Genomic DNA, 15802 nt, shown 5'->3' with positions numbered 1-15802 from the left:
TTGACTGGTCCAAGCAGCAAGATTTTGGGTCGAGGCTTCTTTTTCTTCGGATTTCCTTCTCTCTCCTCCCCGAGGTTTAGCCCAGCTCACAAAAAGGCGGAAGAATGTCGGAGAGGTTCGATCAGAGAAAGGGACATTCCCGGCGGAGTCGATGTCGTGACCGGCGGGCCTTGATTCGACTGACAAAGCCGCCAAGCTCCCACCGAAAAGGCTCCACTCCGTGCGATGAAACACTCCGCGTTCTCCGTATTCCGCCTTCATCTTCTCCCCCCAACTGGGTCTGATGGGGGAAAACGAGCAGACCCGAGCAGGAGTCTGTGAGCCTCTTGCTCCTCCCTCTTTACCGATACGTTGCAATGGCGGACCCCGTTCGTCAGAGGCAACGAGGCAACGGAGCCACCAGCAGATCAGGAGGCTCCCAGGCGTCCTCCCCCAAGATTGACTCCCGAGATGGGCCAAATTGGGCCCAAAGCCGGCAGCCAATCTACGCCTCCCGTCTGGCGCCGCAAATCCAGGCCTCCCAAGCGCGCGCGACCCAGGCCGATGTCCGCAATGCTGGAATGCTCGCTACGGACTTTGGCTGCCTCGTGGCTGGACTCCAATGCGCCACGCCAAAACTAGATCGGGTCTTTAGATTAGATCGCCGATATTACCGATATCGACCTTACAGTTCGCCCCGAGTCCGTGGGTAGCCGGGCGGCTCCAAGTCGTCGACCATGGATCAACCCGTCAGGCGAAGATGATTCAGACTGACGAGACTGACGAATGCTTTCATCACCCAACCTAGCATGGTGATTAAAATATGAGCGCGGTACCCCCTGCTGGGGACGTGAACATTCGAGGGATCCGGGACTTTTATAACAGAATGACAGGTTCAAACGTTGACTCTCGCCCAACGTCACGCTACGTCGATGTGATCGTGAGAGAGAAACATGCAATTATGACCACCGCCACACGCCGGCATTATACAGAAAAGGTAAACAGATCTAGTAGCACATTTGAAGTTCCTCCTGGTGGTTCTCATCCAACCAGGCACTTCATAGCGAAGAAAATGAAAAATGAAAAAGGGGGAAAAAAAGAAGAAATGGAGAGAAAGGAAAACACGAAGGACTTCATAGAAAAAAGCCGGGGGCTATCCAAGAATGGATGTGTTTCTAGCAACATTGGTCAAACAGAGAGGGTATATGGTATATGGCCCCGAGTCAATCTCGCTGCAATGCCAAAAAGGTGAGAAGAAGAGAAGAGAAGAGACAATCATACGTAGCTCATAAAGATGATGAGCAGTATGAAATAAGTAGAGGATATGAAAAATGGGAGAGCGGTTTAATGGGCATGTCCAATCTGCAAGAAGAGCGGTAGGATCATGCCCAGAACGGACGCGATCAAGTCGCGCATCGACTTGTCTGAACCAGTTGGCAGGTCACGAGAGTCTCCGTAACCATTCGTGGAGGCCTCCCGCGAGCTCGAGGCTGGTCCATTTTCTTGCATCGTGTGCATAGCAACATACCTAAGCTGTAGTTAGTACCTCTGCAAATATGCCCGCCGGAAAGAAGCTACTCACAAGAAAGTGCCGCCGGAGAACAGCAAAAGCATTCCAGTGCGCCAAAGAGAGCCAGCCTGGTCACCGCTGGAAGATCCAACCATATGTGCAAAGAGGAAAGTGACCAATGCGCCGACGGGGGCGGCTAGACTAAACACGAGCAAATGCGCCCTTGCCGTGCGGCTCGACAAACCCTGCTTCAACAGGATCGATGTCAGGCCAAAGGATGCAGGGGCCTTGTGCACCATAATAGCTAGGAAGATAATGAAGCTGAGGCCTGTATCGGTGCTGGATGCCCCCAATGCAATACCATCTGCCGCGGCATGAATTACCAAACCCATTGTGGTTGCAAAGCTGTGGCCACGGCGGGAGCTCGAACGACCTGCGTCGAGCAGGCCACCATTGCGCATGGGGGAGGAACTGCGCCGAAGGCCGGACCCAAGGTTATCGAGAGAAATGTGATAGGGCTGTCGATCAGGTTTGGTCGGAGAAGCGAATTCGGGGAGTTTGTCGATGAGGTACATTAGAATGAATCCACTGATGAGGGCAATGCCAATCCAAGCATGCGGGGAGCTCTCTTCCTCTTCCTCCTTCTCTTTCTCTTCCTTTTGCTTTTCACTCGAGGTCTCGTCCTTGCGAGCATTCAGCACATGTGATTCCTCCAGACCTGCGTCCCTGTTGACGAGCGGTAATAGGTGGTCATTGTCGAGCCCGAGGAATGACACGGGTGTACCAGACGGCGTTGTCGAGGCATCGCCATCTCCATTCAGTATTTGGGTAGAAACGAGCCCCTGCGAGGGCCAATCGACATTGGTCGCGCGGGCACCGAGAGTTTTCCGGCTAACAGAACTGGCGCTGTAGAGGGTCTCAATGCCCTCGGGTATAATAACGATCAAAGATGTACCGACCAGCACTCCCATACCAATCGAGGAGATTAATCGCAGCTGGGAGGGGGATAGTGTAAAGGCAAGAGGTAGTGAGCCGACAACAAAGGACCTATACAAGGGCGCAGGCGTTAGCTTTCACAGGCTTCAATATATTCTCCAGCGCACAGCTGGCAGCGGTATCTCACGTCACTGCCATCACAATGCTCAGAGCGAGCAGAGTGAAGAGTCCTTCCATGGTGTCCTTTTATCCTCTTGTCCCGAGCGTTCGCAGTTGTGCCACCAGCTTTACAACAAGTCAATCATGGTGCCCAATCCGGTCACAGGGGAAATCAGAGTCGCAGCGAGTTCACCCGATCGAGAACTGCGGGATTTCAGGAGATTGGAATGGGGAAAGGAAATGGTTGTTCAAGGGCGATCGGGAAGGAGGATGGTGAGATTTGGACCCACGCGGCCTCAGGTTCTCCGATTCACTTCTCAGGCACCGCCCGCTAAATTTGGAGCAACATGCCGATTCGGAGCCACAATCTGCATAAAATGATTGATAAGGTTCTACCCCTTTTGCCCTTCCAACGTCTTATTGAATTCGCGTGTTGAACTCTTAAACATGGTTATGGACGATGCTACAGTCTGCGGTCCAACATAAAACAAGAGCCATTGCTCCATAGTGAGACCAGACTAGATGATCTGGCCTCAAATAGTCAGGTTAGTCAATTGTACGACAGTTCTTATGCTTGCAACATCTCCATGTTATAAGGAAATGGTTCATCCAATCATGGACTACGAATTTTCTCTACGATGATATCGTTGGTCTAATTCATGAAAAACAGGCTAGCATGTATTGGATATCACTTCTTTGCAACTATCGCAAGCCAGATCGATATGCCACCAGGGTAAAGTTGGTCGGTATGTATACACAAGCTTAACCACTGACTTGCTCTTTCGACCCGCCTATATATAGACTTGTCACAGACATATTCTCCCGTATCAAATTCAAACTTTCCTTGATCGGGTTTATAGATCACTGCTTTGCCTTGGAAGGTCTCAAGTTCCCATCGTCTTTTGTCTTTATTGTCTTCATTCTCATCCCCTAGCTGCGCATCGACAGTCGCGAACAACACTTCCAGGCGAGAAAATTGTGACACTAATTCATCGAATGCATTCCTTCGCAGGAACGACTCCGGTAGAGCAATATGCTTGATGTCCCCTTGGTCCAATGGTTTGTCGCTTCTGATGGTTTGGCGTCGCTAGTACTTTTGACTAAAGTGGAGGCGAGCTGATCGAGACAGCACAGAATCTCCTGTCTGGAGAGGGACCTGCAACCATGAACCAATCGAGTCATCATTCCGCCAAATGGCCTATTCAATTAGCCTGCCTTATGCACTTTCAGATCAATCCAAAACTGATCTGTCCATGATTCGTACAATCCATTAAAGTAGATACAACCTGAGAATAAGCTGCCCAAGTCGAAGTTATCAACGCCCGAGCCATTCTATTGAGATACTCGAGAGCAAGCAAACAAAAGCAAACGATCATACATCACGCCTGGTGCTTCGCGTCAACGTCTACCAACTCTACCACACTGTGCGTCTCCGACCGAGAAGTGTAATTGACTGAATAGCTGACAGACTTGTTGATGTTGCTGTTCTCCCCGGTATGTCTGTTGTAGCCCTCCATCGTGTGCAATGCGTATGTTCGTCGAGCAGATCCAATCAAACTAGGGAACCAGCGGCCAACCAGCGCTCTGAATGCAGGTAGACAGGCACACATGACAGAGATCTGGACCTCGATCACGGACCAATGAATGAGAGGATACAATCCGAGAGTCTGATTAATTCCCCAGCGATTGTTCCAGAATACGACAACTCGAATGATGGCGATGATCGTTAGCCTGGTGAGGTTATCAGCACTGACACTCAAGTTCGAACAGACGGAGGGAACACATACACCGATCCCACAAGGAACATCAATGCCACGGCAATCTTCTTTTTGAATGGCAACTGCAATTTAATCACCTCCCATATCGGCATCAGGATCAAGACCGCGTCAACGAAGATATTGACCAGACAATTGATCAAGATAGAGACGATGAAATTGATGCACTTTCCGGATTCCTCGCCTGTCCATCCAGTCCACGTCAGACGCGTAGGCAAGCAGCGGAATGAATCAACAAAGGCCCAGGTAATGCCGATGGCAGCGTTAACGCCAATAAGGGTGTATGCGACATATCGGAACGAGCGAGTCTGGAAGATTCGGAGGAGAAAAAGGCACACGGAGATCTTTGCGAGGGAAATTTGGATTTTATACATCACGGCAAGTCCTTGGAAGTACTGTATTGTGTTAGAGACTGGGAGTTGAAACGTCAGCACCTAAGAGCTAACCTGATAGAACTTGGTGATGTCGTCGAACGGCACATCCCAGATATTTCGGCCAAAGCCATAACGAATCACTGACTGTTGTTAGTCCAATTTGATCGTATTCCATTGTGACTCAAAGAAGTGCGCTTACTCTCGCAGTTAAGAGCATAGATAGCAACACCTAGTAACTGCAGCTCAATTAGTATCGGGTTAAGGATAGAGTTACTGGAATTCCAGTAACGTACAAATGCGCCAATAATCGTGAAATCATCCCAGCCCCAACCTCCCGCAAGACCGCTGCTCTTGGCGACGATTCTTGCAATGAAGAAGAAAGTGGCCAAAATGAAGGGAATCAGTGATGAAGCAGTGATCATGGGAGGGCCTTGAAGTGGAGTGATGTTACACTCTTTCTCATATAATTTATATGTAGCTGAGAGGGTTAGTTTGGGATATTTTCGATCAGACAGAGATGAAACGTACTAAAGTACTCCTTCGTGGTACAAATGTTTGAAACACAGTCCAATAGCGACGTTGAACGCGAACTACTAGCGCAGAAACACGAAGTGTTGTTGAGCGAACAGCCAGAAAACAGCTGCTCATCGCAAGCCATCTGACCATGAAGAATCAGCAAAAGATAGCAAGCGGTGTTCGTCAGAATTTCCCATACTGCACACGAAGGAAACTCATTGACCCCGACTCTGCTGCGTGTAATCCAATCACGAGCAGAGCTAAGAGAACAAACAGACATCGATGAAACCTCATAGCGACGGGTAGACAACCGCAAATTCGCCATTGCAAAGTAACAAAATGAAAAACTCTTCTTGACCTGGGCTATCGGCAGCTTTTGTTTCGGCGTCGGTATCAACGTCCCGGTTAAGCAGCGTGGAGCATTGTCTCGCGTGTGCAAAGAAGAATCTCGATCCCCACATCTAGGCGTTATCAATTTCGCACGATGTCATCAAACTTTCGGCTCTAACAGCTGTTTGTTCGCCCATGCATTCTGTTGTCGTCGACTACTCCGTACATACTCTAAACCACGGATGTCGGGTCCAGTGAAACGAGTCCTAAAGTGGTTCCACCCCGGTGAGAACCTAATCGGGAAGGTGATCCGTTCCAATTTTTTGCCATTAATACGACTTTACTATGCATCGGGGTTAATATCTTGCGAGAATCCACATTTACGTTTGGGAGAGCTCCGATTGTCTCCGCATAGATCCAAGGGTAAGTTCAGCCTCATTGGGACTATGTCTGACTAGAAGAAAAATATTATGGCATCGACACGAACTGTTTTGAGCTATCACACGTGGCAGAGATCTGGTCCCTGAGAACCGAATTTAGAGAAAATTAATCGCCGCGTGGCTTTCAGCCCAAATTTCAATCTCGTTATCTAGATCTCGAAGTCATACTAGTGTTGTAGTTTGAACGCCCTGGTCGTTTCGAAAAGTGGAACAAAATGTTGATCATGACGGCAAGAAATGACCATGGAGAATGAAAATATCCCCCACTCGACAAGATCATAGCCGAGTCATCTCCAATCAAAGTGCTCAATGCCGAGATCAGTTATTGATTCCCTTTTGTAATCGCAATTCAGAAGTGGAGAGGATTGAAAATATGAAAAAAAAAAAAAAAAAACTTGGCCTCGGACTAGCCGAAAAGCCCGTCCAGCCCATGCCAAGACAAAGGCCATTCAGACTTTGCAAGAGAGCGCATTGTTGATGTGAAATATGTATTCCGCAGGTATTGTTATTCTTCTTCTGTGCACTAGACTCCTAAATATTGCAGCCGCAGATAATTCACTAGGCTTTCGTCAACACCGAATGCTCGATCTGGCATTCAGCCAAACAACTTTATTGCTAGAGTGGGTGTTCTGAGTTAGATTATCAGTATGCTTTGACAAGAGCTAAACATGGACTAAAGTTTGAATTTCACTGTCGGCTACACTTAAGCAGAATTATGTGCGGGAACTAGTGCTGAGCGCTGCCGAATGCAGATTAACTTTGCGTACCTTGCACGCTGGACTGTAGATGAACGACACCGATTCAAGCTATAGACTTGCAGATAACACGAGGGGTCTTGCATAAAATACCACTTAAGAGCTTCCCCATCAAGCTAGAGCCAATCACGATCGTTGATGATTACCCACCTCTGTACTTGATTTTCTATGCCATCTTGGCTTCTCCCTCCTTTTCAATACTCAGCCTACCTGCGATTACGTTCATAGAATATAACCGAACAGGCCTCTGCATTCTAATCAGGGCTGATCAGTAAGTACTGTATAACGTATCATAGCCATACATGACATTAAACCCTGGAAGGCTCACAAGCTTCTTAGTCTGATTCTCTACAGAAGCTGTAGAGCAAAAACGAGACCTTTTGCTAACGACGGCAAATAAATCTTTCCACAAGAAGCAAGTCCGTCTGGTTGCCTACTAACATCCGGCCACCGACTCTCTGATCACTCGATCTCAATGAATGCACCGAAAAATCCACGATCCCTTCTTGTCCCTGCGAGTTATCACACAATCAAGCCCTTCAGTGATTGGATGACAGGTGGCGTACAGGGTTACCGTTCGAATCGGAGGCGATCCAAGTGCCATCGCCAAGTGTTTCGAAGCCATTGATCTCGGTGGATTGTGCCCCAAAGCGGCCAAGAGGCTCGCCAGTGCGCAAGTCAACCTTATAATAGTGGTGCCACTCTTTGTCGTCCAGCTCGCCTGCAATAGCTACAACCGCAATATCGGTGCTCAGAAAGCCGCCGGTCCAGTGCACAAAGGAATCACCATATTCATAACCGAAAGCTGTGATGGGCAACTGCAGGACCTCCTCACCACTGGGAAACTCGTGAAAAATGACGTCTTCTTGACCGTGGTCGACGGTCATAAATAACTGCCCGTTGGGTGCGATATCAATCAGCGTCCGGTCGTCCCACCCATAGGAGTGCATCTTTATGCCGCTGCTGTCGGTGAGCTCCGCGAGGAAGATGATCACCCCATCCTGCCCCTCGCCCACCTCTAGCAAGATATGACGTCCGTCAGGATGTTGGACTAACTGGGCTCCCTGCCCGACGGTGTTTAGCTCTTCCTGAGCGACCAACTCGCCCGTCCTGGCAAGCAGAACAACCAATAGGTCGGGGCCACGATCCATCATCGCGTCAGGCCGATACAGCCAAACCCAGGTTCCATCGGGGGAGAATATGCACTCGGTCCTGGGTAAGCGCTCGGAGGTATGAGGCTCTAGCTCGTAGCACCACTGCAGGCCACCATCCTGGTCGACGCACGTCACCTTGTTGCGGGTTGTGTAGACTGCGCGGTCGAGGTTTGGGGCGGCCGCATGACTCTGAACCTCTTCGTTGGGCTCAACACGGTACGTCGCTACCGGTCCTAGGGGCTTATCTACGCTGCTGGGTACCTGGTAGGCGCGCAGCTCCTTATGTCGGTAGCGTGTGATCACAGGCTTCATGACAGAAAGCTAGGAATCCGTGGAAAGATGCAGGGCCCTTGTTTGAGTGAGTACAACAAGAGGTAAATGCGGAAGACAGTAAAATGGATGGAGAGAAAGATAGAAATTCAAAGACGAAGATATTCTTTGGCGTATATTGAGTATATGATAGTGAGAATGGTCGGACAACGCGTGCTTTCAGGATAAGAGAATTGCTCAATAACTAGCGGGGTTATCAAAGATTGCGATCGCGATCGCCTGTAGAATACGAGGAGGCCACGAATCAAGACTCCGCTCATTTCTACATACCGCTCTTCGGCTATTTTTGTACATTTTCTCTTACAGCAAACTGTTCTTATAGCAAACTGTTCTTATGTATAGAAAGATTATGTAAAAGAGCAGTCCGCTAACGAAATATTTAGGCAACGCTCTACCTACACAAGCTCACAATCTATTAACCTCGCTATCCCTAGCCCAGGCTCCACCTTCATTGATTCCCCATCCATTTTTTGAGAAGCATTGTCTGGCAAACCCCCCCCCCCCCCCCCCCCCCCTACATATAGGAGGAAGCCAACCGAAATTCCAGAGCTCGGGGGCGGTGTTACAATGGAAATCACCACACAAGATGCGGGTGGTGTCGCCGACGAGGACTACGAAGTTCTTGAGGCAGGCTTTTCCGAAGGGCCTGGTGATTCGAAATTGGCAATGATGTTTCAGCGTGACCTGTTCGCAGAAGAGCCGTGGAGTGGTAACCCTCAATCGGACAATTACTTCTCCGACGGCTACTGTATAACCCTCGGATCTGGCCAAACGGTATACGGAGGATCGGAGCAGGTCTCATTCTCGGGATCCCAGGGACAGTTTGACTTCTCCGGTCATGCAGCCAGTATCCTCAGTGTCGGTCAACAACTCATTGTTGATTTTCCGAACTGGACCTGGGGCTCTTTCAAGAATTCCTCAGAAAGGTCGTGACCTGGGGTGTTCCCAGCCAAGTTCCTCAACTGAACGGGTTTTCTTGATCTGACCATTTACGGGAGTACCACAAACGTCTTCTTGTGACAGCTAGAGTTGGATGATTGTCAAAGAGAAGGGAGTAATGGCAGAGGTGAATCAAACCGCACTCTATTCTTTTTCAACAAGGTGTTATGTGCACGCTTACAGCATTCTACAATACAGACTGACTGACTGTTCATGTCCAATATCTGACAGTACCTAGTATGGCTTAGAAGCTATCAAATTTCACAGCCATACACAGAAAGGGTGATGGCGCATCAAGCGCCACTACGCAAGGAAGCAAGAAACAGAAGGGGAGCGAACAGATCTAGTTCGAACTATCTGGGAGAACTATCTGTCCAAGCAAAAGAAGAAGGGGAAGAAGCAGGCCTAAATAGGCCTCGCTAGCAAACGCCGGGCGCTGCCCTGGAAATCTCCATCAAAGGGGCGGCTTCAAAAACAGTGGCGTAAAGTTTCTGTCTAACCTTTTCACCCCCATGACCCTTGAAAGGTCTATAAACCTCAAGTAGGCAACGTAAAGATTTGTTTGGTACAAGTTCACCTCCAAAGAGGAATCAAACTCTTTCAACCAACATCTTGTAACAAAAATCAATTGAGAAATGGAGAGTTTTGAACCAAAACTGTACAGTACGGGACAGGAATGGTTCTATGGATACCTAGATTGGGTTTGAATTTATTTAACTTCGATAGATAATGGTGACAGAGTGGCCAGTGAGCATACCATATTCACATCAGCGGTTCTAGGGGGACGAGCAAAACCTTAGGGGTCCTTATGACTCTACCAAAGTAGGCGCTCCAGCTTCATGAACAGATCATCGTGAATTTCGACCAACGATATTAGAATCTTCTGTATTGCTTATTTACCACAACAAAATAGCCTTTCCCCAAGAAAGTCCCATCATGTTCACCTGTGCCCTAGATGTAGTCAACCCTTGCCCGGCACGTATACTTTCCAGTTGTAATGGCAACCCAATCGGCTACAGATATCCATCAGCCCTTGAGTCAGCCTACTAGACTCTGAGTTCCACATTGGGGCGCATCCCAAAACATTTGACATTCGCCAACTGGTAGAAATGCTTATCCCTGATCTGTTGCTTTCAAGTCCTGCCAGCAGTGAAGAATAGTTCTCTGAGCCGGGAAACATCGTCTGAGATACTTCAAGATATCACAGCCACTAATATAAGGCTTAATTTCCCCTGAGAACCCGTATTGGGATGATGCACTTTCCAAAATACGTGGAAGATGCAATGGTCTCACAAGAAAGTTATTTTTGTTTGATGTTCCCTTTCGCTAAAACAGTTAGTCGAGATATTCACGTCCGCCTGGCGATCTACCTAATGGAGCTATCTCACCCAGAGAAGGACGTGAGACGGCATTTGAAATCACCGTGTATTTCTCACCTTGATGCGATTTCCTATTTAGGCCATACTGGGACGGAAGTTTGACGCTAGCCCGATACTTCACAGTTCCGTGTTAGCGGGTCCCCGGATTCGGGCCTCTCCAGCATTTCCGTCCACTTGAGCTCGAATTGCCGATCTCTCCGCATATTATATGGGTAAAGGGTTTAATATTTGAAGAATAAATATGCGGCACATTCCCACAATTCGATGATCGGCGGAGTCCAACGTTTTACTGATCACTTTTGCAAAATCTGTCACCATGACTGATACGGCCAAGTCCGAAACCCATGCTCATTCTACGCACGATGAAAGTGCTATAGATGAAAAGTATGATCCCTCAGCGCAGCCGCATGCAATTGAGGCTACTTTTGATGCCATTGGAGGCGCTCCATCTCCATGGGGTCGTGGTCACTTGCAGTTATACGGGGCATGTGCCCTTATTTACTTGTGCTCGACTATGAACGGTACGTGGTGATCAGTCGACAGGAAGACATGGATCGTTCGGCTTCAGGCTAACATCAGCTGAATTCAGGATTTGATGGATCGCTGATGGGTTCGATCAATGTTCTTCCTGAATACCAGGCATACTACAATCTTGGCTCAAGTGGCTCATCGACAACTGGGTTGGTCTTCTCGATTTTCAACATCGGACAGATGTCGGGCGCTTTATTTGTCTGGGTCAACGATATTTTCGGCCGCAAAAGAACTCTGGCCGTCTCAGCTTTCGGTGTCTGCTGCTCAGCTGTATTCACTGCTCTCGCTCCAACTTTACCTTCATTCATTGCCGCTCGATTTCTGCTCAGCTTCTGCTCGACCATTTGCTGCGTTGCCGCGCCTATGCTACTGGTTGAAATTGCGCCTCCACTTCATCGCGCTACTGTGGCTGGTATCTACAACACTCTTTATTACATGGGAAGCATTATTGCCACATTTAGTAAGCTCATCAATTCAGGCTGAAACCCCCACTGAAATTATCACTAACAGCCGAATAGCAATGTATGGTGCCAACATTCACTTGACCGGAAATCTCAAATGGCGACTCCCTCTCTGGCTCCAAATTCTGTGCCCAGGGTTGGCATGTCTGGGCAGCTTCTTGTTGCCTGAGAGTCCTCGCTGGCAGATTGCCCAGGGGAAGTACGAGGAAGCCCGACGATTCATTATCAAGCATCACGCCAATGGAGATGCCAATCATCCCATCGTTGCCATTGAAATGCAGGAAATTGAAGATTCTCTCGTCGAGGTCCAATCACGTTCTGTTTTCGCCTGTTTTGACTTACGGAGCTTGTTCAAGTCTCGTGCCCGTCTCTATAGGGTTATGCTAGTGGTGGCTATGGGTTGGTTTGGACAGTTCTCAGGCAACAACGTGGCTAGCTACTATCTGCCTATCATGGTTCAGAATGTTGGGATCACGTCCACGAACATGGTACTTCTATTAAATGCAATCTATGCGGTCACTGGATGGGTTGCTGCAACCATTGGAGGTATGTCCTCTCAAGTTTCAAGTTGTGTCAGGAAAGAATTATCACTAATGGAGCAACTGTCCCACAGCTCGTCTACACGATATCGTTGGTCGCCGCAAAATGCTCATGGGCTCGTGCCTTGGTATGTCGGTTACACTCGCGATTGTCGCTGGTACAGCTGCGTCCTACGAGCACACTGGAAGTGTCCCATCAAGCTCTGCCAGTATCGCCTTCATTTTCATTTTCGGGGTCGTCTTTGCAGTCGCATTCACGCCCATGCAGCCAATTTACCCAGCTGAAGTCCTGGCCAGTATGTCAATGTTCCCTATATCCCTTTCCACCGCCTATTATGTACTAATACTTCCCGACCTATGCAGATGACATGCGTTCGAACGGCATGATGGTCTTCCAGATAACCGCAGGATGTGCCAGTTTTGTCAATACATTTGCTGCTCCGATTGCCATGAAGAACATAAAGTATTGGTTGTAAGTGGATCTTTGTCTTAATACAAGCCCATGTTCCCCTCTGACACCTGGTAGCTACGTCTTCTTCGTATTTTGGGATATCTTCGAGTTTGCTTTCATCTACTTGTTCTTTGTAGAGACCAAGGGCCGAACTCTGGAGGAATTGGATGCAGTCTTCGAAGCTCGTAACCCACGGGAAGCGAGCACTCAGAAACTTGGCACACGACGAGACTGAGAGTCAAGATCATCTATGAACCTTCCTTTCTGTAATTATATCTTTGAAACCTTCTATATGAAGGCATGAGAGTGAGAGGAAGTGGGGAGGAAGGCGAATGAAGGCTTTATCACAATGCCCCCACGCCCCGCTATGGAGTGTCGCACTAATAATACGAGGCACGCGATGAGTGAATAACCTCACCAAACCTCCATTTCCCCCACGATGACCGGAGCAACATCCACTGCCCAACCGCCGTTGCGGATCGGAACCCGACGATCCAATCTCGCCGTCATTCAGGCAGAGGGCATCCGGGATCGACATAGGATGCCCGCTTCAACCCAGAAAAAGAACAAATGTTTCAAGGTAGGCCATATTTGCTCTACCTCTCACGTAGGACCAGACGTACCTTAGCAAAATATAAGGCCCATTTGTTGCTTTTCCAGTAGCACTTCAAATCTATTCAGTCTAACAAAAAAGCACTTCCTCGGCCAGCTTCGCGCAGCTAGTTCGGCGCTATTTCTAGAGCCGACCTTTCTGCATGCTTCAATACCCCCAGGCCTAACGTTACCCCGCAAGCCTCGGAGCAACCATCCCAATCAAGGCAACGGTGTTTCTGGGGATCGCTTAAAAGTTCCTCCCTAGAAACCAAAAGGCCAAGCGAGTAAATACTGGCACTCGCTTCCGTCTAGTGGATTTAAGCCTCGTCCATGGATGCGCCATACATGGTTAGCTATAACCTATCAAGCTGCCCCGAGCACGTTTCATCTCTCATCCAGCTTACCTCATTCCGTCTTTTTTTTCAACAATCCCTCCAACCCGTGGAAGGTGGACTCAAGTCTTCCTCAATCGTCGAGAAAGGCCTTCACTGAGGATCATTCTAGTAGACCAGGTCGGCACCGAGTTACAGCTTCTTGTGCTGAATGTCGCCGCCGGCGCATTCGATGTGATGGCCTGACAACACCATGTCGCCAATGTGTCTACTACGAAGTTCCTCAACTCTGTCACTATCCGCCGCGGAAGCAAAGACGGAATGTATCATGGAAGTAAGATACTTCAGTGATTCTAGCGTTTTAGGATCTTATAATTAACAAGATAGGTCCCACGACGAGCTTTCCAGTTCACATACAAAACTCCAAGGACTTGTTGATAAACTCTTCCCATCCTGTTCGCTAGATGATTTTATATCCATGTCGCGCGCGGCTCTGGTAGGAAAAGCACAAACTTTATTACAGTCCTCTATCGCCTCAATGACAGATGATCAATCTGAAGATGGTCTTCAAGATTTGGAACCGCCCCCTGAGCGTGACTTTACGTGGGATGAAGTCTCGGGTGATGATAGCGACGTCTCTCGGGTTGCCGATGACATTAATGGTCTGGCAGTGTCATTGGATTCCCTCAACTCTCACAATGCATCATACCTGGGGTTCTCTTCGGTCCCAACCATACTACGTGTCATTGCCCATTTGTCACCTCGCATTCGCCAGGTAGTCCCTCCCAGCCTCGAGACATTGAAATCTCCCGTACCCACGGGCGAGAGTCCAGAGAGCAATGTGTCCGCCGACATCGATGAGTTATCTTTGATCAACGCGTACTTTTTGCATGTCCATCCTATCACGCCAATGATTGACGAGGCCGACTTTCGGCGGCGCTTCGCTGACGGCGAAGTTCCTGAAAATTCCAAAACGCCGTGGCTTGCCCTGTTTAATATGGTACTTACAATGGGCTGTTTTGCGGAGGACAATTCGCAGTTCAGCAAACACCATTTTTTGTACAAGCGAGCCTTATCATATCTGAGCATGTCATCGTTCGGCTCAGGGCATATATACACCGTCCAAGCCTTGGCTCTCTATGGGGGCTGGGTACTTCACTATTTGAACAAACCAAATACAGCCTGTGCTGTCATGGGAGCGACTCTCCGCATGGCTATTGCTATGGGCTTGCATAGGGTACAGATACCGAGGCATTACCCAGTCAATGCCCAAAGCTCAGGACATAGTTCCATCGTACGAGGATACGTACCTGGTGGTGCATATTCTGTCTCGACACTTGGTCCGCTGCGACAATGGGTCGTCCTGGACTTGGCTATTGGAATCCTGGAACAGTATTAACGTCCTCAACATCTTCGCTGGCGAGTATGGTATGTATAAGGCAAGGCACATCGATAGTAGATACAATGAGTAAACTCACAACTAAACCAGGATTACGGAACGATCTCGCTCACTGCAAATGAGCAATTCTGCAAGATTGCAACACGAATACAAGAGCGACTGGTCGAGACGCCCTTAATTACATCAAATGAGATCCAAGACTTTGATGAAGAACTTTTGAAATGGAAAGGATCCCTGCATGTATTCCTCTCCGATGCCCAACACTGCCCACCTCATCTGCGAGTCGCGCGAGCAGTGCTCTTGTGTCGATTCATGACGACACGTCTCATACTTTACCGACCATACCTCTTGAGCGCAGCGATACATCAGAAGCCGTGGTCTAATGCTCCTCAACTAGGGGGAGCATTGGTCGTCAAGTGTCTGGAAATTGCTCGCGCCGGCGTCGACACCATAGGTTCGGATTGGTTTCCAAACCATATGTTATGTTGGAATCATGCGTGGCACCTCTTTCAAATCTCGTTGGTTCTGATTCTTGCTCTCGCTTCAGATGCAAACGGAGCAGAAAGTGCACTTTGCACTGAGTATATCACCAAGTCTATGGATCTTCTGGCCCAAATGGAACCCTTCGATGCCGGGGCCACACGGGGTCGACTGGTCATTCAGCTTCTACATGAAAACATTAGGCATCGGGATGATTCTATGGCTAATATCAACCTTGATGCATCTAGCTCTTTGGTTCTTGATCTTCTTGATGAGGAAATGATGGGTACCGACGCCGAGTGGGTCAATTTTCTGTGTGGTTACAACTGATATTTCTCGCGAAGAAGTCTCCAGAATTGTCAATCAGTAACTCGTTGATAGCCCCGTATCAATCCAGATCGTCATAATGTATGGGCTAAAAGTGCCGGGCGCAAACAAT

The 15802-nt window shown here is 48.6% G+C and overlaps 7 protein-coding genes across 7 annotated transcripts; 4 read left to right on the top strand and 3 right to left on the bottom strand.

Moving 5' to 3' along the window:
• Positions 1 to 356: 356 nt before the first annotated feature.
• On the top strand, positions 357 to 753 carry N7458_008586 (uncharacterized protein; the record flags this gene model as incomplete). The annotated part of the gene is given in 2 exon segments (XM_056911968.1): positions 357 to 626; positions 640 to 753. 2 exon segments carry the CDS (start codon positions 357 to 359, stop codon positions 751 to 753), a joined length of 384 nt encoding a protein of 127 aa, XP_056764794.1.
• A 570-nt stretch (positions 754 to 1323) lies between these two features.
• Positions 1324 to 2662, bottom strand: N7458_008585 (Mn(2+) transporter ATX2; the record flags this gene model as incomplete). The annotated part of the gene is made up of 3 exons (XM_056911967.1): positions 1324 to 1507; positions 1562 to 2536; positions 2613 to 2662. The coding sequence occupies 3 exons, from the start codon at positions 2660 to 2662 to the stop codon at positions 1324 to 1326; spliced, it is 1209 nt and encodes a 402-aa protein (XP_056764793.1).
• A 1301-nt stretch (positions 2663 to 3963) lies between these two features.
• On the bottom strand, positions 3964 to 5574 carry N7458_008584 (CFEM domain-containing protein; the record flags this gene model as incomplete). Its single annotated transcript, XM_056911966.1, has 5 exons — positions 3964 to 4315; positions 4372 to 4754; positions 4806 to 4877; positions 5027 to 5211; positions 5262 to 5574. 5 exons carry the CDS (start codon positions 5572 to 5574, stop codon positions 3964 to 3966), a joined length of 1305 nt encoding a protein of 434 aa, XP_056764792.1.
• A 1739-nt stretch (positions 5575 to 7313) lies between these two features.
• N7458_008583 (uncharacterized protein) lies at positions 7314 to 8240 on the bottom strand (the record flags this gene model as incomplete). The annotated part of the gene is made up of 1 exon (XM_056911965.1): positions 7314 to 8240. The coding sequence occupies one exon, from the start codon at positions 8238 to 8240 to the stop codon at positions 7314 to 7316; it is 927 nt and encodes a 308-aa protein (XP_056764791.1).
• A 585-nt stretch (positions 8241 to 8825) lies between these two features.
• On the top strand, positions 8826 to 9191 carry N7458_008582 (uncharacterized protein; the record flags this gene model as incomplete). The annotated part of the gene is made up of 1 exon (XM_056911964.1): positions 8826 to 9191. The coding sequence occupies one exon, from the start codon at positions 8826 to 8828 to the stop codon at positions 9189 to 9191; it is 366 nt and encodes a 121-aa protein (XP_056764790.1).
• A 1701-nt stretch (positions 9192 to 10892) lies between these two features.
• Positions 10893 to 12793, top strand: N7458_008581 (uncharacterized protein; the record flags this gene model as incomplete). The annotated part of the gene is made up of 6 exons (XM_056911963.1): positions 10893 to 11097; positions 11166 to 11567; positions 11626 to 12114; positions 12182 to 12403; positions 12471 to 12579; positions 12634 to 12793. 6 exons carry the CDS (start codon positions 10893 to 10895, stop codon positions 12791 to 12793), a joined length of 1587 nt encoding a protein of 528 aa, XP_056764789.1.
• A 1229-nt stretch (positions 12794 to 14022) lies between these two features.
• N7458_008580 (fungal specific transcription factor domain-containing protein) lies at positions 14023 to 15693 on the top strand (the record flags this gene model as incomplete). Its single annotated transcript, XM_056911962.1, has 3 exons — positions 14023 to 14824; positions 14878 to 14912; positions 14974 to 15693. The coding sequence occupies 3 exons, from the start codon at positions 14023 to 14025 to the stop codon at positions 15691 to 15693; spliced, it is 1557 nt and encodes a 518-aa protein (XP_056764788.1).
• Between the last annotated feature and the right edge of the window lie 109 nt (positions 15694 to 15802).

This window comes from Penicillium daleae (assembly GCF_028827525.1).
Source record: "Penicillium daleae strain IBT 16125 chromosome Unknown utg000007l_segment0_segment0, whole genome shotgun sequence".
Lineage (NCBI taxonomy): Eukaryota > Fungi > Ascomycota > Eurotiomycetes > Eurotiales > Aspergillaceae > Penicillium > Penicillium daleae.
The sequence above is the reverse complement of the archived record's forward strand: the minus strand, read 5'-3'. Positions and strand labels throughout refer to the sequence as shown.